The 16273-nt window shown below is 39.7% G+C and overlaps 1 protein-coding gene across 9 annotated transcripts in view; it reads left to right on the top strand.

Moving 5' to 3' along the window:
* Positions 1-2471: 2471 nt before the first annotated feature.
* The window catches only part of LCOR (ligand dependent nuclear receptor corepressor), a 143473-nt gene continuing 129671 nt past the window's right edge, over positions 2472-16273 (top strand). For 2 of the 9 annotated variants that reach the window (XM_078077304.1, XM_036111597.2), the window contains exons 1-2: positions 2472-2597; positions 3625-3698. Coding sequence is in view for 4 of the 9 variants with exons in the window: in XM_078077301.1 (XP_077933427.1) it covers positions 3254-3360; positions 3625-3698 (181 nt within the window). In the remaining 5 variants the exon portion in view is untranslated. Of the gene's footprint in view, positions 2602-3162; positions 3361-3624; positions 3699-16273 lie in introns of those variants that run through there. The other 7 variants (XM_078077307.1, XM_078077306.1, XM_078077303.1 and 4 more) reach the window with 6 other exon arrangements.

Here is a 16273-nt window from a genome sequence, read left to right as displayed (position 1 = left end):
TGTCTAAGTGCCTGGAATACTGCCTGACACATGATAGGAGTTCAGCATTTTTGTCAAACTGCTCAACTGTGCAATGGAACATAACCTCTCACATGGAATTAAATGAATCCTCTGCGTGCAGAGTCCTGCTTCTACTTGCAGGACAATTAGAGGGTTTTGGAGTCAGAGAGATCTTAGAATTCTGGTTTTGCCATTTGGTTACTTGGTGGCCTTGGACAAAGGCACTTAACTCCTCTGAGTCTTGAATCTCTAATCTGGAAAATGTAAAAAGTCGGTAAAAATCTTACCTCCTTTTTGGCATTGTTATTCAGATGGAATGAAATAAAGTTGCAATGTTAGACATATAGTAGATACTCAATAAATGATAGTTATTACTATTGTCCCTTCATCCCTTCTTCCAAATAAACCTTGTGAGAGATCAACTACATATTGGTTCCCAAATTAAAATAAGTGAAACAAGAATTGTAATTCAAAGTAGAATAATGGAAATAATATTGAATTGGGAACTGGGAAATCTGGCTTCTGGCTTTTGTTGCCCTCTTTCTACTGAGCAGCTATGCAACTTTCATCAAGTCACTTTACTTGTCTGGGCTTGTAATTCCATACTTCAAATTAGAGTCAATCTCTGAAGTCTCTAGGATCCTCTTAATCTACATGTCTGAGACTCTTTAAGAGATTATGTTGCGGAAGTATTACCCTTGGCTTGATCATTTCAAGCAGATTATATGGGTAATTGGAAAACACATTCATTAACTCATTTTAAAGTTACATGTTGTTCATTTATTAGAAACTTTATGAAGCATACTTCCTCCAAAAACCATAGAAACTTGGTTAAAAGCTACAAGACTCAAACCTACCACCTAGCGGCAAAGAAAAGAAGATTCAGATTGAAGATACAAGATGTCCCGCCATCACATGTGCAGGGTGGGTGTCCTCAGTGATCTTTCATTTCATGTTTGTCCTTTCCCCTCACTACTCAGGATAGTTTTGTGTACACAGAAATTCAATACTTCCAGACTTAACAGTTTGTTCATTTGACAGTTCTCTTTAGCAGGCGAAATATCGTGGACTTCTGAGAATTGTGGAATAATCACTGGTGTTAGATTTGGGGAGCAGAGGTGCCTTTCTACTCATACATTTCAAACCAGTTCTACCCAAGAGGCCCACTCAGTCCATCTCTTTATGGATAGACAAGGCATTGCACAAGTGCCTGGTTGAGAGACAATGACCACTACTTTGAAAAGACAGAAATCAATACACCAATGGGATTCTTGCCTGCAAGTATTTAATGACGTTGTTTTACCTATTACAGTAATTAAAATTAAGTCTTCACATTTAAATTTGAATATTTAAAAGCAGAGCAGGAATGCACCGTCCTTAAACTTAAACCCCAAAGGTGAGGAAGAGGCCAGAACCCTAGGGTACTAAAGAAGGATCTATTTTCCATTTTTTTCTTTTGTATTCTGCCGCCTCCCCCCCCCCCCGCCCCCCGCTTTCTCCTTTCGTTCCATTTTCTCTTTCTCTCCCAAATAGCAGTCAGGTAATTAAGCTCAGAATAATGTTTAAATGGAACAGGTAGTGCCCTACGAAGGGTGATTTAATTACCCCAGGTTTTCACCTGAAAATCCCTTTCGTCATTGAAAATATTTCTCGAGTCTTTCCTGAAATATGGAATTATGCCATTTTCCAACACTCTGCTTTAAGTATTGTTAATTTAGCCCTCTTTTGAAATACCACTCTCACTTTAGCACAATTTTCTTAAACCTTTTTCTACACACACAGGAAGGGTTCCGTATATGCCACCTTGAGAATTTCGCCTATGATCAGCCTTGTTAGTAGAAACCTAGTTTTTCTACTTAAAACGCTTGATTCCATTTTTACTGGGTTTACAAACGTTGGCCAAGTCAGTCTTCCAATGACTTAATAAACTATATTCTCAGTTTTTAAAACTTTGGGGCTTAGTGCCTCCACGGGCATCCGGGCATTTATTAACTGCTTCTTAAACAGGCTCCCGAAAGGAGCAGTTCCGGCTGAGAAGTTCAGAGAAGCAGTTACCACGGAACTCGCAACAGTTGGTGTGGGGTGATAGGCAAGTTAGAAGTGATAAATGGGGCTAGTTTAAGAAACAAAAAGCCCCGGGAAGGGAGAGGAAGGGGCAGCGGTGGCCTTGGGGCACAGTGCGAAGTCGACGCAGGATCGGGGGTCGGGGCGAGCTCCTGCCCCGCGAAGGCGCCTTCCCGGCGGCCAGAGCTGGCGGCGGCCGCGGCCAAGAAACACGGGGACCGCAGTGGGGCAGCCTCGCCTCGCCGAGCGCGGGGCCGGCGCACGCCCAGGCAGCCCCCAGGACCACGCCGGGGCCACCGCGAGGTGAGGCCAGCCCTGCCCCCGCACCGCCCCCGGCGGGAGGCGCGACGCCCAGGCCGCGGGTGCGTGCGCGGCCCCGGGCGACGCGGCTGGGCGTGCGCGGGGCCGCGGCGGAGGCAGGGCCGGGCGGGCGGCAGAAGATGGCGAGGGTGTGTAGGCGGCAGCAATGCTCCGTTGAGAGACGCGGCTTTCGGCAAGAACTGGACTCGTGGCGCCACAAGCTCATTCACTGTGTAGGTGAGACCCTCCCCCGGCCGCTTCCGGCCCTTGGGCCGCCCCGCCACCGGCTGCCCCGGACAAGGGAGGGAGCCGGGGCAGAGGCAATTGCTGCTCCGGCCCGCCCGCCCTCTTTGGCTCGGGCGTCCCCCTCCCCCCACCCCCCGGAGTGCGGGCGCGCGCGACCTCCGGGCGGGCTCTCCTCGGCTCGGGCCTGAGCACGCGCGTCGGCCCCTCCCCTCCGCGCGCCTTCCCCGGGGCGGGCTCTCGGGCGGGAGCGCGTGCCCTTTCCCTCCCCCGCTTCCCCCCCTCCCGGCCCGGCGACCCGGCCGCCCGGCGACCCGGCCGCCCGGCGCCGCCGCCGGCTTATTGTGGAGACTCGCCCTGCGGCGCTGCCACTTGACCGGGGGCGTCGCCTCCGGTTCCGCGGAGCCGGGCACGGGGGTGGGAGGCGTGCTCAGCCCCTTCCTCCGCTCTGCCCGGCGCCTTCCCCCATCCTGCGCCTCCCCTCCCCCACGCGCGGCGGCGCGCGCCCCAGTCCCCGCGTGCACGCGCGGCGGCGGGCGGGCGCCCGGCTCTCGGGCGTGTGCGAGGCGTGAGGTGGAGATGGGGGCGGAGGGAGCCGGAGCTGTCACAGGCCCCGGGTCCGCCTGACCGAGCCAAGTAGGGTGTCATGGCCGCGGGGGGCAGCGGCTGCACTTCCTCTGCGGGCGGCGGCGGCGGTGGCGGCCGGGGAGTTAATCCTCGACGCTCGGGTCGGTGTGTGTGTATTTGTGTTCGGTGTGTGCGCGGCGGGGAGGAAGGGGGGTGGAACTGGGTCCGACGGAGAAGCCGGAGCGGGGGTCGCTCTTGTCCCCTCCCCGGGTATTTGCCGGAGCCGTGGCCTCGCCGAGAGCCTCGCCCCCCCAACCCCCAGCCTCTCGGGCCTCGGGTGGCTTTTTCCCCACGGGCAGGAGGGAGTGTGCACGGGGGCGCCCCAGGAGGGGCCGGGCGGCCGAGCTGCGCCTCTCACACTGTGTGTTTTGTCTGTTTTTCTCTCCCAAGGTCCCGTTTCCCTCTGTGCGGCGGCCGGCGGGACCATAAGGGCTTAACTCATATATTTAACCCCCCTCCAAAAAGTAAGTGGCCCGTGTGGTGTCTCCGCTCCGCCCGCCGCCCCCTAGCCCCAGTCCATCCTTGTGTCTGACTCTCCTGTCCCCCAGCATTGTTATTTCCCCATCTTTGCTTCGGTGCTGCTGCTGTGTGGGGAAATGCTTTCTCGTGCTCCTCCGTCCCCCAGACCCAGTCTTCGGGGAGGCGCAGAATTCCAGCCCTTTCTCCCCCTCTCCCCCCGTGGGGAATATTCTTGGGAACCAGGTCTTCCCCAGCAGAATCTAGGAGATTGTATCCGTACGCTTGGGCCCCTCATCCCCTCCTTCCCGACAGGGTTTCGTTGGAAGGAATTATGCAAATCCTGCTTTCTGGTGTCCATTCAGCGGCAATTTCATGCGGTGAGAAGTTCTCTTTGTTGTGCGAGGGGGAGAACAGACACTGATTTAATAGACATATCTGTTGGGGGGAAGGGTGGAGGGGGTGTGGAGAGGCTCAGTTTGGAAGAATTACAGCACTTGGTTAGCTCAGTGTCTTTGTGTTTGAGCTTTCTGGCTTGACAGGAGGGTATGCCCTTTACAATGTCCCACAAGAGATGTTTTCTGTAATAGATTAAAAAGCAAAACAGAAACTTTAAATAAGTGAAACATAAGGTAACCTTTACGTAGAGAATATAAGCCTTTGCATTTCTGCAGTGTTTCATTATGAAGATATATGTGAATTTTGTTAAGGATTTAGACTGTAACATCAAAATTAATTAAAACAGGCAACAATGCTTTAAGGTGTCTGATATCACTTTGGTTGTCCACAGGTTAAAGAACATTTTAAAAACATACTTGTGTAAGTAATAAAGGCACGAATCAATTTTTTGGTGTAAGTTGACTTGTGGATAAATTTTAAAATTTCCCTCCTGCCAATCCAAGCCCAGCTCTGCCCTCCAGAAAGCCTTTTGGCTATCAGTTACTTACTCTGTCTCTGTTTGTATTTTTTTCAGATCTATCCTACATTTGCTAAAATGTTATATCAGATTAAGCTCTTTTTGAATTATTTGTAACCATCATATGAAAGAGTTTATGAAGGCATGCAGGTTTTGAGAAGTGTGAAATTAATGAGTTTTCAGAATTATGAATATAAAAATCCTGAAATTATTTTGAAGAATTTTTAGTTCTTGTATTTGTTTCACTTTTTTCGAGATTGTTTTTTTTTTGGTAGGGCTTTTTAGTTTTTAAAAGGTTTTGAAATTGACTGTTACTTTAGATGGTTTTAATGAGTTGTTTATCTTATTCTAATTCTGTTTGCTTTGAATCCTTGCCTTCTGCCTCAGGCCCCCTTTTTATCAGTCATTGCTAGTATTAGTGGTTACTTATTGCTGCTTGACAAGGTTGTGGGTTTTTTTTTTTTTTTTCCTTTTCCCTTAATGACTAACAAAATTCTGTAAATAACTGAATTGAATATCAAATTTTGATTCGTTTTTTTGAGGGGGGATTTTAATCTGGTCATCAGTTTCCTTAAAGCATACTTTTAACTCCACAAATTTCCACTTTGAAGGTAATAAAGTTCAGGAGATATTTAAAGTCCAGAGTGCAGAGCAGTAATTCATAGTTGATAGTCTCACAGCTAAAATCAGTTGGGTTTCGTATTTTCTCTTTTGTTATATGTAATTTCTTTTAAGAGGAGAGTTCCAAGTAAATTAATAGTAGTGTTAACTTTCTATACTTAAAAAGGCTAGCAGTGATTGATTCTCATATAATGCAAAAGGCAACTATGTTGTCACTAGCAAACGTAATAATTCCTCGTTTATTTTAATGAGATTGGTTCTGAGCAGTTAACCTTCTATTTCATTCTGTTGACTGATTATTTTAGTACTTTAGGGTCATTTGGTTTCTAAATGATATTTAATTTATAGCAGTCTTGGATTAAAAATGAATTCTCATTTATTTCCAAAATCTAATTCTCCTGTTTGGGGGGACTCTGTGGTGGGGTACATCAGGATTGTGGAGGTGTTTGTGTTTCCATTATTACGTTTAGTTGAATTGGAGTCGGTAGCAGTTTCAGACAGTGATTATGATCAAGATGGATATTTGGTACCCAGGTGATTATTGAGGTGGCCTCTGGGACTATGGCAGTCCATATTCCAGGAAGGTCGAAGTTCTCTCTGCTGCTTGGTGTGATGTAACCTATTGCTTGGCTGCTCCTCATCCTTGCTGTATTCTCAAAAAGCTCTTCCGAATGTAGGGAAAGTTGTGTTGATTTCAGCTTACTCAACTTGGTTGAAAAAGGAGAGCATAGTAAGTCTTTTTGACTCACAGAGTTATTTCACATTGCCCTGATTCCCTCAGATGTGCTTGTAGACGGAGCAATTCTAGGAAGCATCTGAATAACCTTTTTTTTTTTTTTAAAGATTTTATTTATTTATTTGAGAGAGAGCACATGAGAGGGGTTAGAGTCAGAGGGAGAAGCAGACTCCCTGCCGAGCAGGGAGCCTGATGCGGGACTCGATCCAGGTACTCCAGGATCGTGACCTGAGCTGAAGGCAGTCGCTTGGCTGAGCCACCCAGGTGCCCACCTTTTTTTTTTTTTTTTTTTTAAATTTTAGCCTTATGGGCTATACTGGATGGCCTGTAATTTCTTTCAGTGAGAATTAGATGTTCAGTGTCTGGAGATGTGCCACTTCTGAGCACCCACCTAATTACTTAGCTGCTTGTATTAGTGTTGTTTTTAGAAATGAAAGGCAGTTAGGTAAGTACTTCATTTAAGTTTGAACCTGGCACTGTGGGCAGACGAAAGGGGAGGCTACCCTAACCTTCAGGAACTTTTAGTGCTTAGAGAAGATATAGTGTATTCAATAATAGAAGATATAGTGTATTCAATAATAGTACGAGGCAAAAGGTGCCATACCATGGTGCAAGCGAGTGCTAGGGGTGTTTAGAAGTGAAAGAAATTTCTTGAAATGATGTAGGAAGGCTTCATGAAGAAGGTGGCAGATTTTTGCTTCATTTTGATGAACACGGAAGAGGCATTTCTGTCGTGAGAAACAAGCAAAAGTGGCAAAGGACAAGAATGGGTTGAAACTGTTTAAGTCTGTTTAAACTGCAAACCATGATTCATGTAGGGGATGTATAGATGATAGGTTTGCAAAGATAGGTTGTAGGATTTTCTAATGCAGGTTAAAAAGTGGGGTCTGTTAGCCACCTTGGGGTTTACAGTGCAGTTCTCTCCTTAGCTCAGGGGAGGAATGTTTCCTTTATTTGACAATTTCATTGTGGAACTCAACAGTGACACATAATTGTTTTTTAAATCATCTTGACAGGAATGATGCTGTTATCCAAAACAGTGTCTCTTTTAAGTAAACTCATTGGAGGCTATACTATATTCCATTGCACAAAACCTATTTTTGGAATGGCCTAAAATCAGTGGCATATGTATTCTTTGAACATCCTTAGTATTGACAAATTTTCATCCTTAGAGGTCACATTTGGTATTTGGAAACAGTTGAAAAGTATCTTTGTGGCAAATAAAAGTATGTGTTAAATAATGAGATTGGTTTTCATTATTTATTATTTTCATTATTTCCTGGTTTGCAAACTGGCTGTGAAGCTCAGCAGAGGGGTTTGATTTGTTTTGATATGCCTCAGAACTTCTCTCTTCTTACTTCCTTTATGTCTACCCATCTGCTGTATGGAATCTGGATATTCGGTAGATGTGAATAAACAAAGCTGTTGTTTTTGTAGTTTCAGGTTAAAAACTTACTGTCACTACCCTCCAAATTATCTACTCTATTTGCGAATATTTAAAAAATTCTTTTACTACTCCTTACAGTTGCACATTGTTTTGGGGATAATTCCAGTGTGAACTGTTAGCTCATTTTATTGTCTTTTGTATGCAGGAAATATCCCAAGTACAGTGGTCCTTACCCTGAATTTTTTCTTTTTTCAGTTGAAATACAATTTACATACCATAAAATTCACCCTTTTAAAATAAAGAATTCAGTAATTTTAGTTTATTCGCTACATTGTTCAAACATCACTGTGTAATTCCAGAACACTTTCATTACCCGAAAAAGAAACCCAAAACCCATTAGCAGTCATTTCCCATTCCGTCTGCGACCCAGCCATTGGCATCCCCAGTCTTTCTGTTTCTGTGGATTTGTCAATCTTGGGTATTTCATATAAATGTAATCATACAATATATGGTCTTTTGTGTCTGCCTTCTTAGCATGTTTTCAAGATTCATCCATGTTGTAGCATTTAGTGTTTTCTGTGGCTAAATAATATTGCATTGTATAGGCATACTATGTTTTGTTTATCCATCAGTTGTTGGGCATTTGGACTGTTTCCCCTTTTTGCCTGTTGTGAATTATGTTGCTATGAACATTTGTTTCCACGTTCCTTGGGTATGTATGTAAGAGTGAGATTGCTGGGTCACATGATAACTTTTTTAACTTTTTGAAGAACTGCCAAACTGTTTTCCAAAGCAGATGCAGTATTTTATATTCCCACCAGCAGTGTATGAGGATTCCATTTTCTCTACCCCCCTGCTAATAACACTTGTTATTGTCTGTCTTTTTGATTATAGTTATTTTAGTGGGTAGGTCTGAAGTGGTATCTCATTGTGGGTTTTTATTTGCATTTCCCTAATGACCCCGGTGATGTTGAGCATTCTTTCACATGCTTATTGGCCATTTGTGTATCTTCTTTGGAGAAATGTGTATTCAAATCCCTAACTCATTTTAAAATTGAGTTATTTGTCTTTTTATTGTTGAGATGTAAGAGTATATTCTGGTTACTAGACCCACATTAGTGTATGATTTGCAAATTTTTATTATCATACTCTCAATTTAAAAATAATTACAGATCAGAAGGAAACTTAAATACTTTGTAAAGGGAATATATATATAGTAGTGGATTGATAGGAGAGAACTAGAATAACTGGAAAGGCTTGCTTTAATATCTTTTATATGAATTATTAAAATTGTGGTTTTTTAAAATACTGTATTTATTTTAGAGCACAGGCGGTGGGGGGCAGAGGGAGAGGGAGAGAATCTCAAGCAGACTCTGTGATGCACACAGAGCCCCATGAGGGGCTTGATCTCACGACCCTGAGATCATGACCTGAGCCTAAAACCAGGAGTTGGAAACTTAACCAACTGAGCCACCCAGGTGCCCTGTGTGTTTTTTTTTTTTTTTAAGTAATCTCTCCACCTGTCATAGGGCTTGAACTCATGACCCCAGGACCAAGAGTTGCATGCTCTACTGACTGAGTCAGCCAGGGACCCCAAAATTGTTGGGTTATTTGATGGAGTTGTGTCACAACACAGATATACTTTGCTATCCAAATCTTCGAAATTCCTGCCTTTCTATATCATATATCAAATTCAGATAATGTGGTAAACCACATTATTTAAATCTGTTCTATTCTTGAGTTTTGAATAGTAAATAACAAAAGTTTGGGTACAGAGGGAGACCTTTATGTAGATATTTTGTCTGAATCTTTTCTAAGTTTGAGTAGTGAGAGAAATCTATACAATAGGCAGTAATTTTGAAATTTAAGATTGTATTTTTTGGTTGCATTTTATGAAACTCAGATATTTGATAGTTTATATTTACTTATTACAAGTTATCATATGATCTTATTTATGGTTCTAAACTATACTGTTTTAAAAGACTTCTGAATTTTGTGAGTAGTGAGTTTCTCCAATTTTTGAATTGGTTAGATTTGGTGTCACAAAGTGTCAGGTGTAATGATGTCTTAAGGATGACATTGAGAATCTTAGGAGGTAGGTGGGAGAATTAGTCTAAGAATCCTTTACTTAATGGATTGTGAGGGGTATGTTAGGAAGGCTGTATAGTTGACACCTTATAATGATTTATTATCTTGTTTTTTTTCCTTTTGTTCCACATGTTTATTTTTTGTTAGAGAGAAATATGGATTCTTTTGATTTATCACATAATCAGTTTTCTGAATGTTATGTAGTCCAAGGAAGTTACATGTGTAAAGCCAGTTTTTGTTGAGTGACCAAATGATAATGAAGTTCTTATCATCCAGTTTTGGGTAATGTGTATTTTTGAATTGTAAGAGCAGGATAAGTCAAAGGGAATGGCTACAAGAAAAAAGAATGTATGTAACAGTAATTTATAGACTTATATTTGAAGTTTTGGTATTTGGAAACAAGAAATTAATATGTTTGAGATGTTTTATACTAAGGAGAAAAAAATTTACTCAATTGTATTTTTCAGTTGTATTCAAAACTATTAATATTAACAATTGTACTTTACCATTTGAAGTAAGGAAGTATTTCTTATAACTTCTAAATCATTAGAAGTTAGTCCATCACAGTTTTTTTTACAAAGTTTGAACTGGATCATGTAGAAACAAAGTTGTCTCACAAGATTTTTAGTAAGTGTAATAAGGTAGGGGAATAAACAAATTCTCCAAAACTTGACATATAGAAAGCTCTAGAAAAATCTACATTAATGGTGTCACCATCTTACACCTACATAGCACATTTTATACTTAAAAAAAAAAAAACCCTTTTACATACACTATTTTATTACCTTTATTTAGGAATGTAGGAAGATAAAGATGGGTATTAAAAAATAATTGGTCAGTTGGGAAACATTGAGTAATAACTCTTACTGAAGCAATCGGGATTTCCCTTACCATAAATGCTTCCTCTTATCCACAGAAATAATTGTGTGATATTTTAATGTTTGAAATATTTACCTAACTTACAGTAAAAGGTAAAAGTAAAACACAGAATTGAACTCTTCCAGAAGCAAATTTTTTATTTAACTTGCTGCAATCGCTGTATGAAGTTACGTAGACGTTTTCCACTTCTGTGAAGTATGCTAACACATCAAGACTTACGTTTAGGTTAGAAGATGTTAACACCAATATTATTTCCCATGAGAGCTGCTATTATTGGAAAACTGTTGTATGATGAGCATTTTTATTCTCATTAGTAATACTAGATAGTCTGTGACCATTATTTGATTTCACTGTTAGCTTACTTTTCATAAAATCTGAGTCATTTTATCATCATCATTAATAAATGATTATTGTGTATGTTTCTCTTACTAGTTGGCTTTTTAGAGGTTTGTTTCCAGAGAGTAAAGGCCTGTTCTCCCTCTCCTAAACTTATAATGTGAAGGGAAGAAAAACTAATTTTAAGAGGATCTATAGGATGTATTTTGCTTGGTGAAAGAAAATCCCACATGTGAAAATGTGAAATATATATATATATATTTTGTACAACAGAATTCACATCTATTTAACATAAGCATGTATGTTTAGAATTATTGGTTTGGGGTGCCTGGCTGCTGAGTTGGAGGAGCATGTGACTCTTGATCTTGGACTCATGAGTTTGAGCCCCACGTTGGGCGTAGAGATTACTTAAATAAACAAATAAATAAATATTGGTTTATACAAATTTCAAAAATGTGTACAATGTATGTAGAAGAGAGAATTGTTGACTTTGTTAAACTGAGACATGTTTATGTTCAGTTTGATGTGCGCTTGTTTTTCACGTTTTTTTATTATCTCCACTGTATGGGAATTTGTAGGCTTCTGCCTGAATACTTTCCTTCCTCACAATCAATGTAGGCATATTTTCTAGGTCATTTGTAGGCATTTGTCTCTATACTTCTATTGTTCTTTTTCTGTCTTTTAGATTCATGATTTATCAAAGGTAGAAAGGATGCTAGAACTTGTTTACTTCTTCAACCATATTAATTAAAGAGAAAGGAATTTTTAAAAAAATCTTTCATTTTGGAAAATTTCAAACATAGACGAAAACAGAATAAAACCATGAACACCTAGCTATAACCATGAACACCCTAGCTATCTCAACTAATGGCCAGTATTTTATTCCCACTGGATTATTTTGATGCAAATCCCAGGCATCATATTTACTATTGAATCTTTCTTGGCAGCCTTTTGTATAGTATGGTCTCCCTCTTTCCACCTCCCATCCCCATCGTAAATTTAAAGAAATAAAATATCTAAATATGGAGAAGACAAGTTTTTGTTGTTTTACTAATTCTTTAAAAAGCTAACAGATATTGAGCTTTTCCTGTGTGCCAGACAAGATCTCTGTGATGTTACTGTTAAACAGGTGGAGAAACAGATTTGGAAAGATTAAGGATTTCATTCATGATCACTGAGTAAAGAGTGGTAGACCCAGGACTGGAATTCAAAAGCCTGTGCTCTTTAATCTTAAACATTCAAGCACATATGCCCTCCTTTTAGACTTTTCTATTCGGTTCTACCAAGTTGCCCCTTTTTTCTTTGTTTACAACTTCTAATTGCTTATTTTATTTATATTACATTAAAGAATTCTGGTTTTTCTGCCCATAATCTTACTGGTAACATAATTACTCTTTCAATTCTCTGTCCTGGAATGCCTTGCCCCTTTCTCTAGCATTATCATCCTGTTTGGCTTTCCTCATTCTTTTTGGTTTTTTAGTTTTGTCGGTGGTATTCAGAGCTAAGTAGGTTTCTGAGCTGAATGGTTCCACTGGCTTAGTTTTTCTTCGTATGTTGCTAGACTGGCCTTTCTTCACCATTGGCTGAGATTTGAGCATAGGCTGACAAAGAGGAAAGGCAGCAAAGGCTATCCAAGTGATACTGATTCTGAGCCTTAAGCTCTATGAGCCTTCCATGTGGACTGGCCTAGTTCAAGGCACTTTGAAGTTTGTAATAAAAGCCTTCTCGTAACAGTGTGTAGCTGCCTGGCCTTTTCTTCTATTCATAACCTTCCCAGAGAACTCAAGGGTTGGGGGTGAGGGTGGAGGGGCAAACAGGGTAAAGCAGATTGGGGTCAGGATTTAGGATTCCTTGACTTTAGCCAAATGCCTTCTCAGTTTTAACCTTCTGTGACTTAGATTTGGTGCAGTTGGTAATATTTTTAAATGTGTGCTAAAAAGGGAAGTTGTTGAATTGTGTGTAATTACTGAGAAAGGGAAGGGGTGATTTGGCAAATTTTAAAAATAATACAGTTTTGGGGGCACCTGGCTGGCTCAGTTGGAAGTGCATGCGACTCTTGATCTTAGGGTTGTAAGTTTGAGCCCCACGTTGGGTATAGAGATTACTTAAAAATAAAATCTTTAAAGAAAATACGCTGTTTGGTAATTCAGACATCACTGATCTTAGATAAAATTCTTCAGTAATAGATATAGGAAGATGTTGTGACAAAAGTAATGGGGACAAATTCCCATCAAAATAAAATGGGAAGTTCCTTGCCTTTGCTAATAAGTATAAAAAATGAGAGGAACATAAATGTTTGTGACTCTGTCCCTGTGTTGAAATGAGGCTTTTTTTTATTGAATGATTAATGATATAAATACTAATCTCATCACAAGTGTTAGGTTATGTGAGTTTTCATTCAGCTAGTAAGGAAGTGGAAAAAGTTTAATTTGTATAAATGAGAATTGATTAGCTTGTCCTGATCACAGTACAGTGATATTTTAATTATGTGTAGGCATTAAGCAGTCCATAAATCATTGGGAATTGCTGTTTAAAAAAACCTTTAAGCTGGTTATTTTTCTGTGAGCGTTTAATACAACTGATACATCTGTTGAAATGATTTGTTTAATATATCACATCACCTATGTTCAATGGCCAGTGTACTAAAATTTTACTTATTATTTACCTATTGGTTAAGTTACCTATGGCAATAATATTTTTATGATACTGTGTTAGCTACTTTATCTAGATTGGTTTCTGTTCTAGAAAGAGATTAAGTCAGGATAAAGATAAATAATATGGGTTAATTTCCAACAATTTTTTTTAAGAGGTACTAGAATTTTTGCTTTATTGACATTTTTAAAAGAACAAGAAGTATGATTGAAGTGATAAAGCTATTTTCCATGTGAGACTTGTACAACTAATTTTTCTGTGTTTATTACTATATATAGCTCCTTGTGTTTATTAAAATAAATTTTGGCATGTTAAAATAAATAGACATATGCAGAGAGTCAGAAATCCACATGTATATCTGCTGAAAACAGTTTCAAGACCCATTGCTATGGCTACCAACATATAATCTTATCTAAAAGATAACATTCCTTTTGGCCCCTTTCGCCTTAGGCAAAGAACTTCTGTTTAATCTTAAATAACATATACTGTATCAAAGATTAGTACATTTTATTGGTGCAAGGCAAGAGTACATTCATAAATGGGCAAAAGACAGAGAAGAGAAACTAGAATTTTCCGTATTAGGTGAGAAGACTAGGTAGGAGTTGTCAGGAGCTATAAAACTGTGGGACTTAATTTTTCTAGGAAACAGTAGGCCACCTAGTTTACAGTCCAACCTCGAATGAGTTGTGTTGGTCAAGACTGTTAAACTACCAAGAAGATTAAATTATCCACATATTTCGATCTTTTAAAAGCAAGAATGGGGCGCCTGGGTGGCTCAGTTGGTTAAGCGTCTGCCTTCGGCTCAGGTCATGATCCCAGGATCCTGGGATTGAGTCCAACATCAGGCTCCCTGCTCAGCGGGGAGTCTGCTTCTCCCTCTGTCCCACCTCCCCACTCATGTTCTCTCTCTCTCTCTTGCTCTCTCAGATAAGTAAATCCTTTTTTAAAAAAGGCAAGAAAATGTATATTAACGGAGAAGAGTTATTCTAACATAGCCACACTGATTAAAAAAAAAATAAACTGATGTGGCAAAGACGGAACCAGAGATGTTGATGACCCAGACATTTTTTACCCTTCTCTTTTCTCCTTTTCTAAGGATTTAAATTTTACTTTGGAAAAAGTGGAAAGTTTGCTCTTTTTAAATGATTAAAAAATGTTTATTATCTCCCAGACATTAAAAAATTATTTCTTAAAACTATAAAGATGGTAAGGTAAAAATGCCTTTAGTAATTATTGTACCTGAGTCACCCAGTCCATACCACTGTTTAACGAGTAATCCAGATGAGATCAACTGGTTTGAGGAATATGAATATCCACTGGCAGGTAAAAAAGGTAAAGAATAAGGGCTGTATTAAGAAACTGAAAGGAAGGATCCATTGTCAAATCATGTTGCTATCAGCATCTGGTTTTTGTGACTCAAGAACAGAAGTATAAGCAATAATAGTAATGATAACTGTTGCTATTATATTTGACTGGAGTATGAAATAAGTAGCACACTTTAAAACTTGATGCTTAAAGGATGCTTGCTCTCAGATGGCATATATACAGGATCTTCAGATGTTTGGTCCAATAATGCAGCCTAGGATTCTGCCAAGAATGTTCTTTTAGGAATGAGTAAATTGCTTTTTCATGGTACAGTTTTCATTCATCTTTCTTCTCTATTCTCTACAGCTCCATTTTTTCTTTGTGTTTCTTTTTCTTTCTTTTTGTGTGTGTAAAATAAATTGATATATGTTTGGAAATGCATCAAATTAAGTATAGTGAATTAACTTTTTTTTTTTTTTTTTTTTTTTACTGGTTATCAGGGAGATTTAGGTTCCTTTATTCTTTTTTTTAAATTCTATTTTATTATGTTATGTTAATCACCATATATTACATCATTAGTTTTTGATGTAGTGTTCCATGATTCATTGTTTGCATATAACACCCAGTGCTCCATTCAGTACATGCCCTCTTTAATACCCATCACCAGGCTAACCCATTCCCCCTCCCCCAAATTAACTTATAAAATAAATGTATGCATATGCAGGTTCTCTTCTCTTATCTGAAAGTAGAGCATTTCTGTGAAACCTTCTGTAAGCTGAAATGGCGTAGAGCAAAGAAGCAATTACCAACTATTTATATGGAAAAATTTTGCACATTCCCAGACCCAAGAAATAAGCTCTCCTGGGTTTTTCTGATACCCTGGGATGCATCTTGTTAATGGATGCAAGAAAAAAAATTGAGGTAGAGTACAGATGCTCACAGACACAGTTCAAAGTTAGGGTGGCTTGATGCTGAGTGTAGTTCAAGGGAAGGAGCCTGGTGGTGCCACTCCAGCTGCTCAGGGTGCACACTGCCTCTGTAACAGCTTGCTGTGAAACAAATGCTGACCGCTGTTTCAGTTTTTGCCATTTTTTATAAAAGCGAGATGGTGTAATGCAAACTTTTGAAAAGTGGGGGATACCTGGATTTTAGTCTAGGGGGAAACCGATATCTTCAGAAGCCCGTGGAGATAGGAAAGACTTTAGAAGTGGAAATAGTGGTGATCATACTTAAGAGAATGACATTAATTAGACAGTTCAGTAGTGAAACATACATATTCAATGAAGTCTTTTTACTTTTTAGTGGATGTTTTTTGCTCTGTTTGCATCACTGTTTATATTAAATCTGTAAAACAATTTTATTTTGATACAATGCAAATAGTTTTGTCTCTTCTGACTTTTGTCCATTTATGAATTTTTAAAAAGTTAAAAGTTGCAACCTTTCTTGAAATTAACCATTGAGTCTTCCTTTTCTTTTTAAAACACCAAGTTACGTGAAGAACATTTGTACTTGCAGAGAAAATACATAATGTACAAAAATAATTTTAGACATGAATTTGTATGCTTTTCAATTATTAACCATGGGTAGCTAACCCTTTAAAGATTGTATCTTGATAGGATGGAAGAGGTTGTTAAATGTATTTTGCATTCACAAGTTTTAATTC

The sequence above is a fragment of the Halichoerus grypus genome, chromosome 7 (genome assembly GCF_964656455.1).
Source record: "Halichoerus grypus chromosome 7, mHalGry1.hap1.1, whole genome shotgun sequence".
Classification (NCBI taxonomy): Eukaryota; Metazoa; Chordata; class Mammalia; order Carnivora; family Phocidae; genus Halichoerus; species Halichoerus grypus.
Note: the sequence above shows the minus strand (reverse complement) of the source record. Positions and strands in the feature narration are given on the sequence as shown.